This window comes from Neoarthrinium moseri (assembly GCF_022829205.1).
Source record: "Neoarthrinium moseri strain CBS 164.80 chromosome Unknown scaffold47_Wmoseri_CBS_16480, whole genome shotgun sequence".
Lineage (NCBI taxonomy): Eukaryota > Fungi > Ascomycota > Sordariomycetes > Amphisphaeriales > Apiosporaceae > Neoarthrinium > Neoarthrinium moseri.
The window spans coordinates 277,805-298,886 of record NW_026055161.1 but is presented as its reverse complement, the minus strand read 5'-3'; the positions used below and the strand labels follow the sequence as shown (position 1 = coordinate 298,886).

General features: G+C 53.9%; 7 protein-coding genes across 7 annotated transcripts; 4 read left to right on the top strand and 3 right to left on the bottom strand.

Annotated features, from left to right (window-relative positions):
* Positions 1-1,142: 1,142 nt before the first annotated feature.
* Positions 1,143-2,369, top strand: JN550_009900 (uncharacterized protein; the record flags this gene model as incomplete). Its single annotated transcript, XM_049322022.1, has 2 exons — positions 1,143-1,315; positions 1,403-2,369. 2 exons carry the CDS (start codon positions 1,143-1,145, stop codon positions 2,367-2,369), a joined length of 1,140 nt encoding a protein of 379 aa, XP_049168222.1.
* Positions 2,370-2,800: 431 nt separating this feature from the next.
* On the top strand, positions 2,801-3,985 carry JN550_009899 (uncharacterized protein; the record flags this gene model as incomplete). The annotated part of the gene is made up of 1 exon (XM_049322021.1): positions 2,801-3,985. One exon carries the CDS (start codon positions 2,801-2,803, stop codon positions 3,983-3,985), a length of 1,185 nt encoding a protein of 394 aa, XP_049168221.1.
* A 151-nt stretch (positions 3,986-4,136) lies between these two features.
* On the bottom strand, positions 4,137-5,921 carry JN550_009898 (uncharacterized protein; the record flags this gene model as incomplete). The annotated part of the gene is made up of 1 exon (XM_049322019.1): positions 4,137-5,921. The coding sequence occupies one exon, from the start codon at positions 5,919-5,921 to the stop codon at positions 4,137-4,139; it is 1,785 nt and encodes a 594-aa protein (XP_049168220.1).
* A 1,222-nt stretch (positions 5,922-7,143) lies between these two features.
* JN550_009897 (uncharacterized protein) lies at positions 7,144-9,576 on the top strand (the record flags this gene model as incomplete). The annotated part of the gene is made up of 3 exons (XM_049322018.1): positions 7,144-8,018; positions 8,078-9,035; positions 9,127-9,576. 3 exons carry the CDS (start codon positions 7,144-7,146, stop codon positions 9,574-9,576), a joined length of 2,283 nt encoding a protein of 760 aa, XP_049168219.1.
* Positions 9,577-15,672: 6,096 nt separating this feature from the next.
* Positions 15,673-16,505, top strand: JN550_009896 (uncharacterized protein; the record flags this gene model as incomplete). Its single annotated transcript, XM_049322017.1, has 4 exons — positions 15,673-15,735; positions 15,797-15,813; positions 15,920-16,125; positions 16,204-16,505. The coding sequence occupies 4 exons, from the start codon at positions 15,673-15,675 to the stop codon at positions 16,503-16,505; spliced, it is 588 nt and encodes a 195-aa protein (XP_049168218.1).
* A 218-nt stretch (positions 16,506-16,723) lies between these two features.
* JN550_009895 (uncharacterized protein) lies at positions 16,724-19,227 on the bottom strand (the record flags this gene model as incomplete). The annotated part of the gene is made up of 5 exons (XM_049322016.1): positions 16,724-17,168; positions 17,219-18,765; positions 18,826-18,888; positions 19,044-19,067; positions 19,177-19,227. The coding sequence occupies 5 exons, from the start codon at positions 19,225-19,227 to the stop codon at positions 16,724-16,726; spliced, it is 2,130 nt and encodes a 709-aa protein (XP_049168217.1).
* Positions 19,228-20,418: 1,191 nt separating this feature from the next.
* JN550_009894 (uncharacterized protein) lies at positions 20,419-21,003 on the bottom strand (the record flags this gene model as incomplete). Its single annotated transcript, XM_049322015.1, has 1 exon — positions 20,419-21,003. One exon carries the CDS (start codon positions 21,001-21,003, stop codon positions 20,419-20,421), a length of 585 nt encoding a protein of 194 aa, XP_049168216.1.
* Positions 21,004-21,082: the final 79 nt, after the last annotated feature.

Sequence of the window (21,082 nt, the reverse complement as noted above, 5' to 3'; positions counted from 1 at the left end):
TTGACGCCAGAATTTCACCATCCACCGCAACATCCCTCGAACCAGGAGTGCGACTTGCATCATGAAAGGGCATACTTATATGTTAGCCATCTACTACATTGTGGATTACTGGTTTTCCATCCTGCGTAGCATACATGTGGCGTTTCATTTCTTCCAGAAATTGTATGCTTGATGTGTTGTCGAATCTCCCTGGGGTATACCAATATGTCCGCCAATGACTATTCCGTGAGATTGCATCAACCATAAGTTGTGACTATAATAGACAGTAGCAGCTCTGAAAGTAATAGGCCACGTGTGGATCCGTGGCCAAGCTGGCTACTGTCTTATCGCCGTCTCCAGCCTTGATACGTCTCTTCATGGGTCACGTACCACATCCACTGGCGGCATGGTGTGGGGTAATATCACCGACGACATTTCGCAGAGGCCCAACTGCAGCCGTCGCGTCATTCCTGCATCCGAACGATGCTTTTCATGCAGAGGCCAAACCGCAACATTTGCCAGTTTGCGAAACGACTGCCAACGCCAGAGCAGTGATGGCCTCAAGGAACAGCCTTGTTGCGCTATGCTCAGTCAAATGAATATTGACGTTCTGGCAAGTAAATTCTCCCGGGTAGCAGACACGGTGACCTGCGGACGTTGTCATGCACCCAGCAGTTCACAAACCAGCCTTTCAGCCTTTCACCAAGTTGAACCCTCGTTGCTTTTGGAGCTGGTTGGACTGAAATCGACTCACTTGATGGTTTTCCTATTTGTCCAGTAGCGCAACTCAGCTTCAGCCCTGCCGCTGGACCCCTGGGATGGATCAACACCGAGTGGCCCATGCTTCCGCGTTCCTGGATCCATGACATCAGAGTGGTCACAAAAGCCTGGGGGAAGCTACAATCATCTGCAAACTACTTTACGCTGGTGGATGTCTGTCGTTGACCTAGCACTAGTCACGACGTCACTGGTTTTCCTTCTGAGAACTTATCTACCTCTGAGACTGTCTTCTTACCTCACCACCGTCATCGCCACTGATTCACCTCCTTGTTCACTTTGAGCAACCTCTATCCTGCTCCCATCGTCACGATTTCCCCATTCTAGAAAGACATAGAGACCTGTGCCACCCGCTAAGTGAGCAAACACAACTTCCACAATCAGCCATGGTGACCTCAACCAGATCTTCGGACACGAAGGGTGACGCGACAGCCGTCGAGTCGTCTGATCTGGCGGCTGGCACCAAGCATCAAATCGAGGAAAAGGCCTCGCCTGAGTCCAAACGACCCAAGAAAGCGGACGAGAAGACCCAAAAGACTATCGATGAGACTATGCCGGGGTAAGTCACATATCCTGTTGCTTCCACCTAGCGCCTCGTTCAATCCAGTGAGGTCGAAACTGCCCAGTCACTGATACACGTATCTAGTGTTGTCCCATCCAAGGATGAAAGTCATGAAGACGAACCATCCAATGACGGCAAGCGAGATGAGGGCGAACAGGCACAGCCTGATGAGAAGAATGGGTCAGCCGAAGAGCCAAATGCGCGGGAAGGGCGGACGCCAGCCAACATCCTCGAAAAGGGGATTATCTACTTTTTCTTCCGCAGCCGCGTGGGTATTGAAGAGCCTAGCAGTGTCAATGAGGTGGCTCGAAGCTATATTGTTCTTCGACCGATCGCGAAGGATGCAAAGCTCGGCGAAGGCACTATTGGAGATGCAGGCAACAGTCGCCTGATCGCCATTCCGAAGAAAGTGCTCCCTCTCAGTGGCAAGGATCGATGGATTGCCTTCGTGGAGAAGTCGAATACTACGTTTCAGACCCTGAAAGACGACTTCCTCGCCGCTTCTGATTATGCGACCAAGACCGCTGGCACACGTCATACTCCTGCCGCAACGCCCGTCGGTGAAGGCATATATGCTATCACGACCACGGGACGTGAGAATCACCTTGCATACATGCTCACAATTCCTTCGGAACTTGGTGAGGTCCAAAACGACGTCGGCTTGCGTGAGCGGGGTAGTTTTATCATTTCCACGAGAAACCCGGATTATGACGCTCCAAGAAACGTCGCGCTCCCTCAGGGGGCCGACTATCCCAAGGAGGTCAAGGATGAGTTCAGATCTCTTCGATGGATGGCCACCAACCCTGGGCATCTCGACTATGTAAATACACAATTCCTGTTAATTGGAGAGTCATCTGGACTTGACAAGGCAACCGAACCGCAAAAGGAAGACCAGAAGAACGGCAAGGATGAGCCTCTTGAAGAGCTGGAAAAGTTGGAGGATGAGGATACTCACAGGATGGAGGATTTGAAGGGCGACGACAGCGCCGCCATCTATGGAGATCTGGAAGTCCATGCCAAGGATTATCCAAAGTTGCAGACAACTTTCTGATGGATCTCCGTCCTCACAACCTGGGCTACTGGCATGTGATCCACTGGCGAGATCTAGGAAGAGGACCAGTCGAGCGAATAAGCCTAACCATTACATCGTTCCCAGCATAAGTGCATGGTGTCGGCAATTTACGAAACATATGCAACGGTCTTACCTTAAGTCTTCTGCATATTTTCGTATATCATGCCCGAGAACTGGCAATGCTAGTAACTGTGCAGCGTTTTAATGAAATTCAGAAATTACGTGATTTTAGTCGGAAACACGACAGTATCCAATTCAAGATGATAGGTCAACAGCTGCAGCGTGCGTCGAGGTGTGGTGGAGGTTCCCCACATCTTATAGTGAACCTCAGATGCTCACTACATCATGATTTTTGAGAACTAGATATTCAGAATCTAGAGCCAACAACGGGCTTGTAGTGTCAGAAAGTCATGGCAGCAATAGTAGACGATGTCCCAAACCGAGCGTTCCAGAACGTGAGCAGCGCTGATTCTCCACTGATTTTCGAACCATTTGACCTGCCCTCAAGCAACCAGCGTCGACTGGGCACTCCGCATGTCGAAGGCACTGTAATGCCATTGGCATTGCGTCCAGCAGAGGGTCCTGAAACATCCACAGCTACTATAGAGGGCGCCATACAGAGCATAGAGTCGCTCCAGGCCCAAGGTGGCCTTCTGACCCAGAAGCTCGCGACGCATGGGGCGTTGCTGTTCCGTGGCCTACCGATACACGACGCTGAGCAGTTCAGCAAGTTTGCCCACGCCTTCGGCTACAGGCCGCACGAGATCATCGGCATCGTCGTAGACCGCCCGCTGCTGGCCCCCAACGTCGCCCCGGCCAATGAAGCGCCCAAAGACGTGCTCATCTACAACCACAACGAGTCCCCCCAGGTGCCTCACGCGCCGGAGTACGTCTTCTTCTACTGCCACCGGGCACCGCGCACTGGCGGTGAGACACCCGCGTCCTCATCCCTGGAGCTCTTCTACCGAGCCCAGCGCGAGATTCCAGAGTTCATTGACGAGATTTCCCGCAAAGGCATCCTCAGCAGGGTCACGTACAAAATCGATCGGCAGCACGCGGGCGGGTCAACGCTGAAGCAGGCCTTTGGAAAGGAGGTGCAGGAGGAGGACGATGAGGCGATGCGGCGCGCCAAGGTTGAGGCGCAGATCGCCCGGTACGGCCGGGGCAAGCACACGACCTGGGCCTGGACAGATGACGGTGGCGTAGTCCTGACGCACAGGCTCCCCGCCGTGCGGACGCAGCCCGCGACCGGCCTCCCGACGCTGTTCACGGGCCTGGCGGCGTACTACAAGAGCGTGCAGGCCGGCCAGGGTGCTCGGAGGAACGTGACGCAGCAGCTGTTCGGCGACGGCACCCCGATCCCAGAGAAGTACCTGGCGCATCTTGCGAAGATCACGGACGAGATCCGCGTTCTGCACAGGTGGGAGAGGGGCGACGTTCTTGTGTTTGACAATGTCATTGCACAGCATGGTCGACAGCCGTGGGGAGGCGAACAGGCGGATCGTGTAGTGTTGGCGAGTCTTTTCGATGGGCAGGTGCCGGGCGCCTACTGTGACGAGGATTGGGCACAAGTTGTCCAGGCCCTGGATGGGTAGCCAAATCATGCCGAGAGAAAGATACTACTCAGATTGAAATACACGGGGCGATGCTGTATCTCTGTGAGGTTGAGTAGTGCTTCGGTGACTGGTAATACTTGACTCTGCCACAATAATAGCAATTCACATTCTATTGTATGTGATATGGCGCTCACGTGAAATCGTACACCATGAGACTTTCTGTCCCCTTAGATTCTTTCAGCACAATGACCATCTCATCGTCAAATCCAACCCAGTTTCGTCGCTCGTCGAAGGCGGCAATTGTAAGCTCCTCTTCCGTATCCTGTCCCGCACCATTTGTGGCAGTCGGGCGCACTTCGATACTTCGCCCGTCAGCCCGGCCCTCCAGTTCCCACACTCTGATCTCCTCGCCTCGACAGCTCACACTAACTGCCTTGCCGCGCGCAGTGATCTCGGCATCACTTATACCCGATGTGTGACCCCAGAGTCGGATGCCGGGTGATATCGACAAGGACGACGCATTTGAGGTGCACAAGTAAAGAATTAGGGTATTATCTGGTAGGGTTGCGAGGAGGTACGGGTGTGTGTAACATATGCTGATAGGGCCGTCTTCATCTACGCCAGATTCCAGCCTGCGTAGTCCCGTACGCGGCCGCGCCGGGGAAGTGGGTGGTGACGGTGTTTGACCTGCACCCCTAACCGGCAGAGTATATGCCAGCCTGGTCGTGGTGATGTCTGGCATTTCATTCGACTTAGAGTATCCAGCCTTTAGATGCAAGTCCTGGATGCCCAGCGACCATCCTTGTAGAGTCGAGAACGTATATGCAATGGAGGCTATTGTGCGACCAGCCGACTTGCGGATTGACAGAGCCAAAGGCGCTCGTGACGTGTGAGATTTCAGAGAAGTTAGAAGATATGGAGCAGGGAGGCTTGTTCCGGTAGGAAAAGGCTGGCCTTGTTTTGGTCTGCCCAGCGGCTTGCGTAATGGGCCCATGTGGTCCTCAGCATGGTGATCAGACTCGGGAGCAGTTTCACTATCGGAACCCCTCTCGGTTTCGCTATCCGACTCAGATTCTTTGCCTTCTTGTGGGGTCGAAATAGGTCGGTCGAAGGTGTATAGAGAGATCAGAACGGACTCGGTCGCTGTCAGTAAGTAAGGGTATGAGAATGCCGCCCCGGCTAGACCGCCGTTCGTCGACTTCTCATGCCGATATCTTCTGACCAACCGATGATCTTCAAGGTCGAGTTTCCACACACCGAAGCTCCCATCATTGAACCCGACTGCAATGCCCACTGCGTTATTTCGGATGTCTTGATCATCAAGAGCAAGACAACTCGGTAAACCCCCCGAGTCTGGATCAGATAGACTAATGTGCGCCACCAGCTGTTTCGTCTTGAGATCCCAAGCGCGTAGCCCCGAAGCCACATCTGCTGTCACGGCGATGCCTTCGCACACCTTCACAAGCATTTTCCGAGGTGCTTCCATCCCAGTGGAAGGTATGACGTCGCCGACTCTCAGCTCTTCCACAGCACATTTGCCCTTGGACCAGTTATGTCTGAGCTTATATTGCCGTTTCCAGTCGCGGGATGCCTTATCTTCTTCACTCCGCATATCCACCCACCCGCCTCTCCTGCCATCAGCCCAGACGGCTTTCCGCGACGTGTAATGTAGCTTTCCTTCACGCGCTGAGCCGTCGCGGAACCCAGGGATGCGCATCGCGCGGGGGAGGACGAATCTCGAGTAGTACAGTCGCTTCCATACTTGTGAGTCTTCCGATAGTCTGTGAAATCGTCGCGAGACCGGCGCAACCTCGAGGAGCTGCGGAAGCGATAGGTACGTGAGGATGCGGACGAGTAATTCGTCGGAGAGTGGCGATACGAAGTCGCGGGATGCACTTAAGCGGGGCCGCTTTGTCGTTGCCGATCGAGCCTCGACGTCTCTCTCGGCATCGACGCGCCTACGCTTTGGAGGCATCGTGTCCGCCGTTGTCGCATGAGCAACAGCAACGCAGAATCGATGGCGATAAAACCCGAGTTTGGTTGCAAGTCGTGATGCGACTGTTCAGGCTTGGGGCCAGTTGGGACGTTCGGCGTTATCGGACTTTGTGGGGCCCGGCATTTAGCCGCTCGACTTCAAGTGTATAGCTTTTAGTATAGGTCTTGCAACTGATAATGGCGCTCTTAGTACTTTAAAACACGAGCGATTTTCTATATATACGGAAAAGGTTATAACTAGTGTTGATACGAAGTAGACCAATCTAGCATTGGGACATGATAAGGTGATGCTCACGGATATGCCTTATAGGAAGGGCATGATGGCTTTTAACCTCCAAGAGATAATCGATTGGAAGCTCCGCATAGAGTCACTGAGGCTCTCGCTCTGAATGGTTTAGCTTTGTCTAGACCAGTCCAGTTCAGACTAGAATAATTTGATCTTGACTCTGACTCTTCATAGATGGATGCCATCATTGTAAGTTTGATTCAAGATTCGCCTATGTGCGGGCTCCGCAAATAGCGTGTCGGCGGCACCATGTGTCAAGAAATCTGAAGAACTCAGGCTCGTTACGATCTATAATTGAGAGGCATAATGATGCCAATTGAGAAACTTAGCGTCTGGCTCATGCACTGCCATATTGCGCACCATGCATCCGAGGGGCTAACTCTCCAGATTTTGGAGCGCCAGAGCGATGTCAACAAGCTCTATCCGACAAAATGGGAAGCGATTCGTGATATTTAGAAGAAGAGGAGTGATGTTTCCATAATCAGAAAGGTTGATCAGGCGGTGACGTAGCAGCGGGCCGCGCAAACTGCAGAACCCCCTGATAAATGGACACGTGAAGTGAGCATTCTAAAGATACTAGCTCTTGACATGGCTACCAAATATTTACCAAGTCTGGCGTTGCATGGCACTTGCCAGTTTTTTTCATTTGTTGCAACAAAGGTCCATTGTGAACAATCAAGGCAGCGAAGTCCAAGCAGGTGAATCTTTGGGCAGGAGTAATCGGTAAACACACTCCTAAAATTCACATGGAGACAAACGGCTCCACATGGCATCATTATTCAGAGCTATTTAAACGATATGAGATCGGCGACTTGATCCTGCTTTGTTTGGTTGCATTCATCTCGGACACATCGGTGTCGTCGATCATTCTCAACACAAGACATCGCTGTACGTTATCCGAAAACCGCATACTAAGATGAATGTCGTCAACTGGCAGTCCACCTGGCCACGGCGAGCGGGGAACTACTATCGTGACTGGACACGTTTCGAAAAAGATCTCGATGCGCTTCTTGATTCATTGGATATCAACGACCGTCGCCAGCTCGAGCAGAGTCTTCTCGAGAAACCTTTCAGAAAAGACATACTAGCAGCTGCACCTTTTGAAATTTTCCTGATGGTCGTCGACTATTTCAGCACCACTGATTATTTGCAAAGCGTGCAAGTTTCCAAGACATGGTTTTCGAGACTTGTCGACCCGCGCACAGCCAGCAGTCTTGCTGCGAAATTCGGATTCTCCTCGCTCTGGCGGATGGCAGTCAATACTCCCGGAGCTCAGATCACAGGAAACACATCTCCAGTGGACAGGATTAACGTCTCCCCTACGAAATCTCCTACCTCCTTCTACGGTTCGTCACTCACTCAACAACAAGACTCGGATGGCGGTGCACGGCTCCTTAAAGCCTTTCATTCGATTGGTCCCAGGACCAGTGGCAAGTACAGATCAGTGCTCACTAAGCTCTTCTGCTGGGAAAACGAACACTTCTTTCAGTTGGAGTGCAAATCACCAGGCACAACCGGAGAGGAAACTCAAGGCGACACATACTACAGCCAGTTTTCAAGGCCTTCCCATACCTCAGGTAGTAGGGAATCCGTTGGCAAAAATGCGATGTACCAAGATGGATTGATCACTTGGATCCCTGATAACGGAGCCATAGTCATACTCGACAACCTGAGAACCAAGTCGCGCAAGATATGGCAGGTTGTTTTGCGTCACACGGAGGAGACTACAGAGAAGCTACGCCTTATGGGAGTAAGCGGAGAATTGGTAGTTGTACGTTTCGGCAGAACGGTGTAAGTTGTCGTTTTCTGTATGAATTTATAGTGCTGGGGTATAGAACTGACAAGTACAGCCATGTTTGGAACCACAGCTCCAACGAGACGTCTGTCTTCGACACTGAAACAGAACTACGGTCATGTGTAGTAGACGCAAGCCGTTTTGTTGCAATCACAGGCTGCAGCGAAATACACGTGGGACGATGGGGAAGGCCCACGGTTTCTTTCAGACCTCTCACGCCGCTCGAAGCATACGAGGAATGCGAACAAGGCCTCGATCAGGCGCGCCATTGCCACAAGACCCTGAACGCCTTCCTCCACCCATCCGACCCGGATATTGTGTACTGCACAATGGCACTACCGGTATTGAAGCGCCGCAAGGACCGTCTACAGTTTTGGGTTAAGAAGGTTAACATTACTAACTGGAAGTTTACCTGGTGGCCAAAAATCATCAGAAGCTATGGGGGCTGGCTTCATAGCCAAGACCACCCCGACAAAGTTTTTGTCTCGACAAATACGGCAAAAGCAAACAACTTCGGCCTCTACACGGTTGGATTGGTCCTTGGGCGGATCGCACACGAGCCCGCCATCGATACTGAACTTGCCGACAGGGTGACGATATGGGTGACTTTCGATATCTTCCGGGAAGAGTTCAGTACCGACATGTGGTACGCTTGCGGCCTGCGCAGAAGGGACAGTCCTCGCCTGCCGCACTTTATAGGCTCAGCCCACTTTTGGAATCGCCGAGTAGTATACCAACCCTTTCCCGGCCCTTGGGAGCCGACGAGGTTTCATTTGCTCGTTGCGAATGTAGTCGGCAGAAACAGCGACACTGACTGCCAGAAGCTGTGTGGCCCTTGGAGGTTATGTGAGGCGGCCTTTTGCGGCGTCACCCCAACAACCCGTCCTTCTGGTGAAAACAGAGGGAAAGCATATGCCGAAGAGTACGGTGTCTCTATGGATATAAAGGGGCCAGATGATACCTCCCCGGCGTGGATCGATATGCAAGATCTTCGCCAGAGATGGGCTCGCGTGGTATGCAATCCCCATGCCTCTTCTCTTTTCCAATGTTGTCACTAGAGACATGTGTTGTTGAGAGTATTGCTAACCTGTGATCGTCACGAAGGAGGGCTGGCAAAGCCAGTATCTGTTCTCACAGGCCCCCCACGGCTACGCAACGCCAAGAATGGGCGTCTGCACCCGAGTGATGGGCGATGATGACTTCCTTGTCATGCTTACTGATGACGGTTTCATCGCGTGGAGCTTTCACTCGGATCTCGACGATCCTACTGATCACGAGTGGGAACTCGTCGAGAACGGCGGCCTTGGTTTCCACGGACCAGACCCACACGGCCACATGGTGAATTACGACCTGATGGTGCTGGTACCCGGGAATATAAAGGATTTCCCCGAGGAAGTGGACAACGACGATGAGCCGGACTATACAGACGATGAGTCCAGCGAGGATGAATCGGACAGTAATGATCAACCAGGCAACGATGATGCACAAGGTGGTCATAATACGCCGGGCAATGAAGATGGGCTGGGTAATGATGGTGAGACGGTCAGTACCTAAAGGTCTCTAGCAAGCAAAATCGACCGAGCTTTGTAGCATGATTGCTTCATTCATGACTCATGATGCGATTGCTTCCTATCTTTTGGCATTTCTTCTGATCGTAAGAGCAACTAACACGCGGTCTTGACCGCTATTTGCTCGTGGCGGCTATCTCTCTACATGTACAGACTCGCCACGGCCGTGATGTCCCTCTTGATCATCTCCTGGGCCTCCTGCATCTTCTGGTACAGCGCTGGGTCGCCAATTATCCGTGCTGCATTCTTGACCTCGCGACATGTTTCGTCGAGCCTCGTGATGGTCCTCACAATGGTGCCTTCGAGCACATCCGTCAAGTCCGTGATATTCCGGAAGCTCATACCCCTAGCCCACTCGTACACGACTTCCACGAGGCCAAAGCGCGGGCGCACTACGAAATCGCTGCCCTCCTCCGTTGATTGGATCACCTGGTGTACCGTTTGTACCTCATTGACCTTCTCCGAGATGCCGATTATAGTCTTGATGCCCTGCTCGAGCTTTCCCGGGAGTTGGGGAACAGCGTCCGTCTTCTCCTGGAACACAAAAGCGGAGAGAAGGGCGGCGATCTCGGCGGGCTCATAATCGGCCAGCACGTTGTCGAGAATAAGCTCGGTGAGGACGAGCTCATCGGCGCTGTGGATCTCGCAAGCCACCTTGCCCTTCAGTTGGATGCGGGATTCGCTGTCAATAAAGGACAAATCCTTCAGCACTTGGATGCGCTGCTCGTAGTCGGGAAGGAGCTGCAGATTCTGGTCGGCCAGGGAAGCGCGGAGTGTGGAGATATGCTCCTGAATGAGCCACTGATCGTGGCACATGGCGAACTGCTTGAGGTTAGCTTGATTGTCAGTATGATGGCAAGAGAGAAGAACATACATGTTTGAGGAAGTTCTTGCAGTGCACAGGAGCGGTATCTGCAGCCTTTGTGGCCTCATCGTGCCGCTTCTTCATGAGCTCCTGCAGCTGCATGCTCTTGATCTTCCCATAGTCCATCTCATCCCACATGTCTGTCTCCCATGTCTTACAAATCTTCAAGATTCGTTCCTTAGCTTTGACATACGTGTCGCCACCTTGGAAGATATCAGGCACAATGCCCTTCGTTAGCGTCTTGGTCAGACACTCCACATCACCCAGCGGGACATGATTCGTCTTGAAGTGGATGTTCCTCTTGGCCTGCGGCAGGAGTGTGTAGAGGTTTCTGAAAGCCGGCAAGAATGGCAGGATATCAGTGGAATCACGAGTCTCGCGCATGGTGCGAATCTCAAAAACATGAACCATTGGCTGACCGCCCGACGTTTTGGTGCTTACGCCATCGGACAACAGAATACCGGGAGTTCGTACACCATCCTTGTTGAAGATGATGAGGCGAGACTGCGCGAACATCTTGCGTCCAATTGGGATAGTGGTGATGCCCTTGTGTAGTTCCTGGGTCAACTCTCTATAAGCCATTGAGGATGTGTGGCAATCATCTAGACTCTGGTCACAGATGTCGCAAGGCTCCCGCTTGATCTTTGCCAGATCAGCCTCCGAGACCTTTACAGCTTTCTCGTGCTCAGGCAGCAACTGCTGTGTTGCATGTTCGGAGAAACTGCGCTTAATCATTTCTTCGATCTTGAGTGCCTCAACACGCAGCAAATTCAGGATCATGTTGTACGTCAGTCTGAATTGCGATCGCAGCTTGTTTGGCGGATCCAGGATCATCTTCTGCAGATCCACGACAGGAGGCGCCTCGTCACCACCACCAGGTGCAACAATGATGACAGTACCAACGGTATCCAAGCCACGACGACCAGCTCGGCCAGCCATCTGGGTATATTCGCCTGGAAGGAGGTTGCGGAAAGAATGCCCATCGTGCTTTCGGTATCCTGAGAAGACAACCGTTCGGGTCGGCAAGTTGAGACCCATGGCGAAGGTCTCGGTAGCAAACAAGACCTTTACTAGAGTTTGGGCAAAGAGGAGCTCAACCAGCTCCTTGACGATGGGCAGCAAGCCACCGTGGTGAACGGCAATACCTCTGGAGAGAAGTTCTCTCAGACGGATGATCTGCGGAAGAACACGGTCCTCGGGTCGCAGACGTGCGACCGACTTCTCAATGATCATGTGGATGTGACTCTTTTCCTGAGCTGTACAGAAGTCCTGATTGCTGAGCGCATCTGCATTCTCTTCACATCGCTTCTTGGAGAACACAAATATGCAAGCTGGCAGTAACGAAGACTTCTTGAGGAACTGCACCATGTGCACCCAGAGGTTCTTGTCCTGTGCCATTGACGAGAATCCACCCGGTCGGCCAGCTCTACCCATGTGTCCGGGTGCATGGCTGGCACGCGGAGGACCACCTCTACCGCGCTGCTGAGGCCCTCCACCTCTTCCTCCTCTGCCTTGCGGCCCACCTCGTTGAGGGCCGCCCCTCTGGTTTCCACGCTGGTTGCCTCCGCCCCGAGCTGCGGGTGCTGGTGGAAGAGCCTTGTCCTTACCTCTGAGAGCCTGATCAGCCTCCTTCCAGCCCTTCTCTGAGAACTTCTTTTCTGAGTCGACGATCTTGTGAATATTCTTGCCAGCCCAGAGGTAGTGCTCGAGAGGAATAGGTCTTTTCGGTGTAGAAATAACGTAGATGTCTTTCTGTTTCGTTCTGCCGACCCACTGGGCGAACTCCTTCGTATTCGGAACAGTAGCAGAGAGTAGGATCAGCGATACATGCTCGGGTAGCATGATGATGACTTCTTCCCACACGACACCTCGCTCAAAATCATTGACATAATGGACCTCGTCAAAGATGACGAATTCTACGTCTCGAATGAGATCGGCTCCTCTGTACAGCATACTTCGCAGAATCTCGGTCGTCATGATGAGACAACTTGCCTCTGGATTGATTTGAACATCTCCCGTGAGGATACCTACCTCATCAAAAGTCTCCCTGAAATCTCGGAACTTCTGGTTGCTTAGAGCCTTGATAGGTGAAGTATATATGGCCTTGGTCATATGCCGGGCAGCCAGCGCAATAGCATACTCGGCAACCACTGTTTTGCCAGCGGAGGTGTGCGCAGCAACAAAGATCGAGTCGCCGTTCTCCAGGTGGTAAATAGCCTCCTTCTGGAAGTTGTCGAGCTCAAATGGCCAATCTCTCGCCATATCGGGGACCAGCTCGCGGAAATTAGGGATCCCGCGATTGATGTCCACCATGTGCGCCCATTCTTTCCCAGCCTTTCTAGCGCTGGATGCTGCCAGGTTGGCGTGTGGCTCGAGAGCTGGGAATTCGACAGGCAGTAGAGCGTCGATGTCTTCGCCGTCCTCTTCGTCTTCTGCCGATTCGTCCTCCGGGATCTTGGCAGGAATGCCATCGATCTCGTCAGCACCCGGTGCATCCTCGGGCTCCTGATCCAATTCTGCCTCGACCGCCTTGGCCTCCGACTCGTTCACCTTGCTCTTCTTCTTGGTGAAATCAATCCCGCGCTCAAGGCCAGGGGCGACCTCGAGCAGACCACCTTCGGCACCCAGCTTGATAACACGCTCGAGCTTGTTGCCGGTTCCATTCGCCGATACAGCGCCAGGTCTCAGCATCTGATCCTCGCTTGCAGAAATGGAGTCCACGCTCTCCAGCCCACCAGGAGCAAACGGGAAGAAGCCGGCCGCACCTCTGACGAAATCGGCGCGGCCTGCTGGTTTGCGGGTCAGACTGGTCGAGTTCTTCGCCGTCGCACTGTTGGCCGGGACCGTGACATTCTTATAGCCTGTGACCCGGCCCTCCAGGCCCTGCCTCATGAACCTTGTGACCGTCCTCGTCTGCGTGGGCGCGATGCGGAACAGCTCGGAGAGGTCGGTGGGGCAGTCCCAGCGCTGCTGAAGGCGGTTCAGCCAGTCGGTAGAGAACTTGTTGGACGGCGCCAGGAAGTCGATCTCGAGCTGCGACTTCAGGGCGGTCGGGTCTTGCTTCTGGCGCTTTCGGGGGCCCTGCTGGAAGAGGATGTCGTCGATATTGACATTGTCAGAGCTGGAGCTGATGTGGAGCCTGTGCATGGCCTCGGCGAGGTCGGGAGACGCCATGATGACCTCTCTCGCTTCGCTACGTTCGGTCAGGCGTATGTTGACGGGTCCTCGCGAGGTTGTGCGGTCATGACATTTGGTGCTGGTGTCCTTGTCGTCAGCTACATTCATTTAGTGGGGGGTCGGGAGCATTAGACACCGATCATTTGGTGGGGTTGATTCAAATAGGTGACGCAGACACTCAAACACTCATGAGAGGAGCAACGCATCTCTACACATTTCTCTTACCCACCTCCAGCTGCCTCTCAGACAAGCGCAACTGATTTAACCCTTCTTCTCTGTAAGACTACGTCTGTCTCAGCTCTGGCCCTCGGCCTTTTCTAGTGAATATTCTGAAAACACAGAGTTGACTCTGATGATTGCGACACCCGCATGCGGGAACAGTCCTAACGTTAGGTGAGTGGGCTTCACAACAGACTCAAGATTGTGGATGTTAGTTTCGGCATTCGTCGTTGTATGCCGTGAAAGACGGTCATAAAGGTTCATAATATGATTACATCTACATCCGCGCGTCCTGTTCCATTCTCACCATAGCCCATCCATCTCTGCCATCGCCGCCTCCTCGTCAGCATCGGCGCCTGCTTTCGGTGATGACGGCGCTTTGTCTTCGTTTGACTTGGTGACCGATTTCGTTGGGGGAGCAGCCTCTTGAGCTTCGGCCTCGGCCATTAAAGCATCGAGGTCGTCCTCATCGCCATCCGGCGGTTGTTGATGGGGTCTGGTAGTGCTGGCTGGTGCGGCTTTGGCGGGGCCTGGTTTGACTGCCTCTGCTTCCGCCATGAGCGCATCCAAGTCATCCTCGTCGGGTTCGGACATGTGTTGGACGGGCTTGTGCGTGACCTGTCCATTTCCAAATATTGACTTCGGGGCGGCCCTCTGGGCTTCCTCCTCGGCCATGAGGGCATCCAAGTCTTCCTCCTCATCGGGCTCGTCAACTGCCAGCCCCTTCACGCCGCTGGTGACTTCCGTGGCTGCACTAGAAGTGGCGCCTTTCCTTAGAGCCTTCGGAGTTGCATCATAGAGATCATGGTCTCCGAACAGATCATCGCCTAGAATCGATGGGGTTTTCTGGCGTGCTTTGTTCTGGAATATGGGAGCCACCCTGGGGGGGAATTTGGCAGCATCGCGGCCCTCTGTTTCCGCAAAGGGATCTGCATCATCATTGTCGTCTACTGGGTCTCTCGGCTTTCCCTCGTCAATCCATTCCATCCGAGCCATTCTCATGCGTTTGGTGTGGCCTGCTTTCTCCACCATGGCTGCCGCATCCAGAAACTTTGCTTTGGGAAAGAGATCATCCAGCCAAAGCTGGTAGAACGACATAAGACGGGCAGTGTCCGAGAACTTGATGACTTCTTGTCAGCCCGCTTCACCTGCCATGCTCGATGTGCAGTGCAACCTACCTCGTGCCCTTTGCCTTTGAACTTGAGATCGCCAGCTTTCCTCCGCAGCTTCGGGATTCCCTTGTCCGATAGAAGACGCGTGTCGTCGAGCTTCACCCTGGGGACTCTGGCCTTCTTCGATACAGCAACTGCCTCGTCAATACCAAGCCCAGAGGCGTCCTTGCGCTTCTTGGACTGTGACTCTGGAGCATTGGTGTTGTCGTCGCCCGATTCGGCAAAGGGATCCACGCCGAAATCGTCGACTCCATAGTCATCCAAGTCATCGTTCACCACTGGGCCGTTTGCCGTTGTAGGGGCCATGTTGCGGCGTCAAAAACGGGCGAAAATGGTTGTGGTTGTTGGCGGTACGTTCCTCTGCTTGATCACCGAATCTGGGAGACGCGTCGGGCCCTCACTTGAGGCGCGTCTCAATTAAACTTGGGGGGTCCCCTGGGGCGGCAGGACGGGCGGCCGTAGCGTCGCTGTCGCTGGGCAATTCTTGGGCGGCCTGGAGAGGGGCCAGGGAGGTGGAAAACTCCGACGTTGAGCCGCTTACCTAATCCCCGAGACGGGCCACCCGCGATTTCAAGCTTCGAATCAACTTCGACCGATTGCAAGAGCTCCGTAGCCCACCCATTGGACAGGCCCCATTGAGTCCGCAAACATGGCGACGGCATCGACGCAACCGACCTACGTTCCCAGCAAGGTCTTGAAGACCGACTACCCTGTACGTTCCGCCTCAATTGGCCGAGCCACGCCGCAGCGACGGCTAGCTAACCTGGATACAGCTCATCGACAATGACCCGTATGTTTTCATGTCACCCGAGCTTCCGCGACGACAACCCTCCGCTCCCCCCTCCCTCCCCTCGACGTCGTAGGCGGCGAGACGTGGAACACTGACGATAGGGCAGGCACTTCAAGCGCGTGATTGGCTACGCTAGGCCCTCGGACTATGCCTGGGGTCTCGGCATGGCTGCGGGAGGACCAGGTGCTCTCCTGTTGATGGAGAAGTTCGCACCATCGCACGTCGGGCGAGGCGGTTTCGCACGAGCCATGCGCCTGGCCGGTGTCATCGGAGCCATCGGTGGCTTCCTCTACTTCTACCAGCAATCTACATGTACGTCACAGGGTTGAGCGGCGACCGGAAGAAGCCGGAGAGAACCTAGGAGGACCGCCATGCTAACATGGATCACAGTCCGGTTCTACGGCATGTCGGAGAACGCCCGCGAGGTCGAGATGGACATGAAGGAGATGGTTGCCAAGGTCAAGGCCGGCGAGCCGCTCTACGGCGAGAGCAGATTGACCCCCCACATGCAGGGTGTCGCCGCCCGCCAGAGCAGATACTCTGCCCTGTTCATGTACGGCATCCCGTGGTTCAACTTTGTCAACCACAACCAGCACGGTGTCGACACCGCCAAGTACTACAGAGAGGCCGAGAGGCAACTAGAGGCTGAGCGAACGGGGTCTGCACAGGGCGAGGCCGCCAAGCTGGGTTAGAACACCCTAACCTTGCTTCAGCGGGCGTGCGTGCTATCGGGTTTGTACATATGTGATACTAGTCTAGACATTATTCTAGACATGTGGAGGCTTCCACGGCGGAGAGGAACAAAGGCACCATCAAGAGTTTCTATTTGTTGACCAATAATCGCAGTATTCAAGCCGACCGTGAAGTGAACATCTATAAACAGTTTCAACCCGAAAGAACGGACCGCCATCTACCACGCAGAAGTATTGAATGTCGACAAGTCTTCCTCCACCAACCCCATGATGTGGTTTCCTCCAGAAAACCAGTCGCCTAGCTGTGTAGTTTGCAACAAGTTCCTCGTCATGTCATCAGGCGCGGTATCGCCGAGCCCTCCTGCCATTGTCTCGTCCATTGGCATGAAACCAAGCTGGCTAAGGTACATGTCAAACTCATTCCCCACCGGCACCATGTCCTGGTCAAGCGACTGCTGCGTTTTGGCCTCGACGTAGAGTAACGCAACATGGTACAACACCTTCGACAGCCGGTGTAGCTTGTCCACTGCCGCCGAGATTTGGCAGGAATCCTTCAAAGATAGGATGAAGTGCTCCAGGAGCTGCAGGTCTGACGTTGATGATGTCTCAATGACATGGCAGAATATCACGATGAAGGGGATGAAGGGTGCGTAGAGAATGGTCCTGCAAGATGTTAGTACCCAAGTTGGGATGTGCGTTCGACGGACACTCACCAGTGCAAATACACTATCACCAAGCTCTTGTCGTCCATCATGGCCATGGCTTCCTGATGGCTCTTCATGGCCGCTCGGGCCGAGTCCAGGCATTCATCCGCAAACGAGAAGCTCGCCCCCGTGCCACTGGGAGGCAGGGCGCGGAACGCCAATGCCAAGCTCGAATAGTAGCTGACCTCGTCGCTCTTCAGGACGATCTCAAACATCTTTTCCTCCCGAGTCTTTGCATGGATCCGCACATCTTCCATCAACCTGAGCGTCTCCTGCAGCAGAAACTGCAGATCTTTCACCACGAGCTGCACCTGCTGCGACCGTGCCGCCTCGCTCTGCCGCAGGGCGCCGGGCGAGTACAGCCTCTGGTAGATCCTGCCCTGCACCTCGGCATGCTTGATCCAGAGGCTCAGGATGGCCTCGCTCGGTGGGCTCCCGTGTGGGTGCTGCACATGCGTCTGGTGCAGCACGCTGGGCACGCTGATGTCGTAGTCCTGCAGGACACTGGCGCGGCCCAGCCGTAGGCTCAGGCCTTTGTCCAGCATGTACGTACTCCAGAACAGGATGGCCTTGTTGGCGCGGACCTCGGGCGGGTCGTTGCGGACGCTGCTCTCCTGGTGCAGGCCCAGCGTGCGGCACATGTGCGCGGCGCGGCTCGTCAGCAGCCAGCTCAGGCTCGGCCGGCTGAGGTCAATGGCGAAGCTGGCCGCCATCAGCAGCGCCTCGACGTTCTCCAGCGTCGCCGGCATCAGCAGTGGCAGGTGCGCGAGCGCCGCCTCCACGTTGCCCTGGCACATGGCGCAGCACCGCTCGAGCCGGGCCTTCTCGGCCGACCCGGCCGGCGCCGTCACGCTGCCCTCGAAGAACAGGTACATGAGCCCCGCGTTGACGATGATGAAGAGACTCTCGGAGAAGTCGGCGTCGTCGGTGCAGAAGTACAGCCGCCGACACCGGTTGGTGAAGTCCTCGATGTCCGTGAAGCACGTCACGACTAGGAGCATCATCGGACCCGGCGCCCCCTTCAGGTCACGCAGCTTCTCGATCACAAAGTCCATCGGCGGCATCGGCAGGTCACGCAGCCGGCCGCGCCCCACGTGGATGGTCTTCTGCGGGGGCGCCTCGCCGCCGGACATGCCCTGGCGGGTCGTCTGCAGGTCGACCATCTGCCGGAGCGAGGAGAGCGCGGCTTCGATGCGCGGGTTTGGCGCGCTGTAGGGCGTGCCGGCGGCAAGCATGTTGCTCTGCACCGCCTGAGAAACGAGCTCGGAGGCAAATGCCGCATGGGCAGCCAGTGATGAGCTCCCCTCGAAGGACTCGGCATCCTCTGGGTCAAAAATCGTGGAGCCGTCATTGTCGTCGCGCGATGCCGACGACGACGGTGTGGCTCTCTCCGTCGATCTTTGGAGTTTGTCTGTCTCTGCCGAGAGGGACGCGGCCACGGCTTGGATCGCCCCGGCCGTGGAGCCGGACCCGGTTGTGAGATCCCGCAGCAAAGTCTCGATGCTGGCCAGGCTTTCTTGCATATCGTCTATCTTCTTCTCGCTTGTCGTTGTCAGCTACGGACCTGACCCAACCCCTGTCCTGACTGATGCCACACAGGGGACCGGCGGACATACTATTGGCTTGAGATCAGGACTCGCTGTCTCGGCTCCTTGGGCTTCTGCCCCAGCCCCGTCGAGCTGCATGATCTTTTAGCACTCTTGCAGTTCGAGCATGGCGACTCTTTGTCACATCTGATCTATGGACTGTTAGTGCGTCGGGCCTTCTGGGCAAGAGTGGGTTTGGCTCCTGATGTTGCATCTCAGCGCAGCCGAAGCGGCATGGGACAACACACCTTCCGTAGCCTGCATTGGTCACACTACATAATCAGGTCAGCCGGCAGTTCTTTGAAGGATCGGGATTTGCGCGACGGTCTCCGAGGGTCCCGCCTTGACTCGGCCGGAACCCCCAGGCCGGGTTTGTCTTACCGCACGCCGAATGCCTCCGGGCCCACCGTTGGCATCCGCTTCAGCATCCATATTTATGACACCAAAATCGTTGGATGAGCCGTACAGTATGGCTTCAGTGGATGATAAATCTTGTACTCAGCAGATCTTGGGAGTTTGTTTGATATCCACGACTGCTGACCCAAGCTCTGTGGAGACTCATCTTCCATCTGCCGAACCTAAAGTCCACTTTCCGACTCGGGTCCCGCGGAACCCGGCGATAGCCACGGCTTGTGCTACGGTACTTACACCACCAGAGAAGAACTTGATACAAACTTAAATTCTACACTTCAATCAAGTTTGCATGTCTATGTAAAGTTTTAATTGATTTAAATTCGGTTTAGTAACTTTTTCTGTTCTTGTTAATTTGCCTAGCTTCTATCGTTTCTGCGGTCTATAGGAATACTCCCCGAAGGACCTAAACAATTAACAAATGAAGCCGCTGAGCTGTTTGAGTTTTTCTAACCATAAAATTCAGCCATTGAAGTAACCAATTGTGCAGGTTGAATTCCTACAGTCGCGTACAGTCGCGCCTTTTTCAGGCAGCCTACATATATACGGCCTGTCCGGCGATGCCAGGTTGACTTATTAACTCGAACTCGCCAAAAACTACAGATGAGAAAGCGTAGGAGATGAACTCGACTTCATGTTTCCGGAACTTCCAGGATATGTAATGAAACGGCGGCTTTGGTGTAGCCAGATCGATCAACCATCACTTGCTGCAAAAGCGGTCCGAACCTAGAGTTGAAGGCGAGTACGAACGAACCATGTTCGTACAAAACTTGGAGATACAAACACCCCTCAAATTTTCCAAACGCAACATAGGTCGATTCGGTGGAGATAGACCCCTGCCCGCTACCAAGCTTCTCTTCGGGACAGTAGGGAAACAGATCTGCACATGCGAAGAAAGCACTCAGGGTAACAGTGCATCAAGAACCGCCAGATATACTACTGACTACTATTCGGTTTCCTTCCTAGTCTCATGAAATTTGACTTGCAGGTGCAGCTGCCATGTACCATAACCAATGCAATCCTCGGATATTGAGCCGGCACTGGCGGGGATACAAGGAGGGAGGGCCCTCCGGCTATACTAATCCCTGTCTAGTATATTAAAAAGCTATAAGGGACTCTAAGCGTAGAATTCAGCGGGGCGCAACATTAATTCCTGTCTATAGGTGTAGTCTATTTCACTTCTAAATCTTCCATAGGAACACGGGGGAGGCTTCACCGTCCTATAAGTCTCTTTAGTACAAACCTCTCTTTCAACCCCGTTTCCTGCAGAATATCTCCACCGTCAGCCGTAGCCATCACGTAGACAAAGTCTTTTTTCTTATCTTGATCACTGCTATCAGCGACTTTATTCGGCGGTTCATAGCAATCTCTGGCGCCCACCAGAGATAACTCTTTGCTCAGCTCCGTATCCGTCGTCACGATAGAGACGCGCCCTGACTGCAGGGGCAGACGCTCGATGTCGATGTAGAGTAGAAATAGTTGCTGATGATTCACCAGCTCAAACATGCGTTTCATGAATCCTGCCGCGTACACTCTATCGGCCTCGAGGTTTAGCTCTAGGGAAGGGTAGCCAGTGATCATGGCTAGTTGAGCCGGATCATCCTCAGACTGATATAGGATGTGCTGCTCATTCCCTCCGGTATTCGAGTCAGATGTGTATGATGCGCAATGAGCTAGGATCTCGGTCCAGAGATCTACAAAGGCTGTGGTCGTTACTGTAATATCGGGCTTTAAGGTGAACAGCCAGATTTTGGTGATAGGCGCGGTCGTTCTTGGAGAGGGCGTTGTCTCGAACATCGTGGTTATCTTCACAATTATATCGCCGTATATCGTGACCGAGTGTCAGATCATTGACAAACTTGACAGACTATCAAAA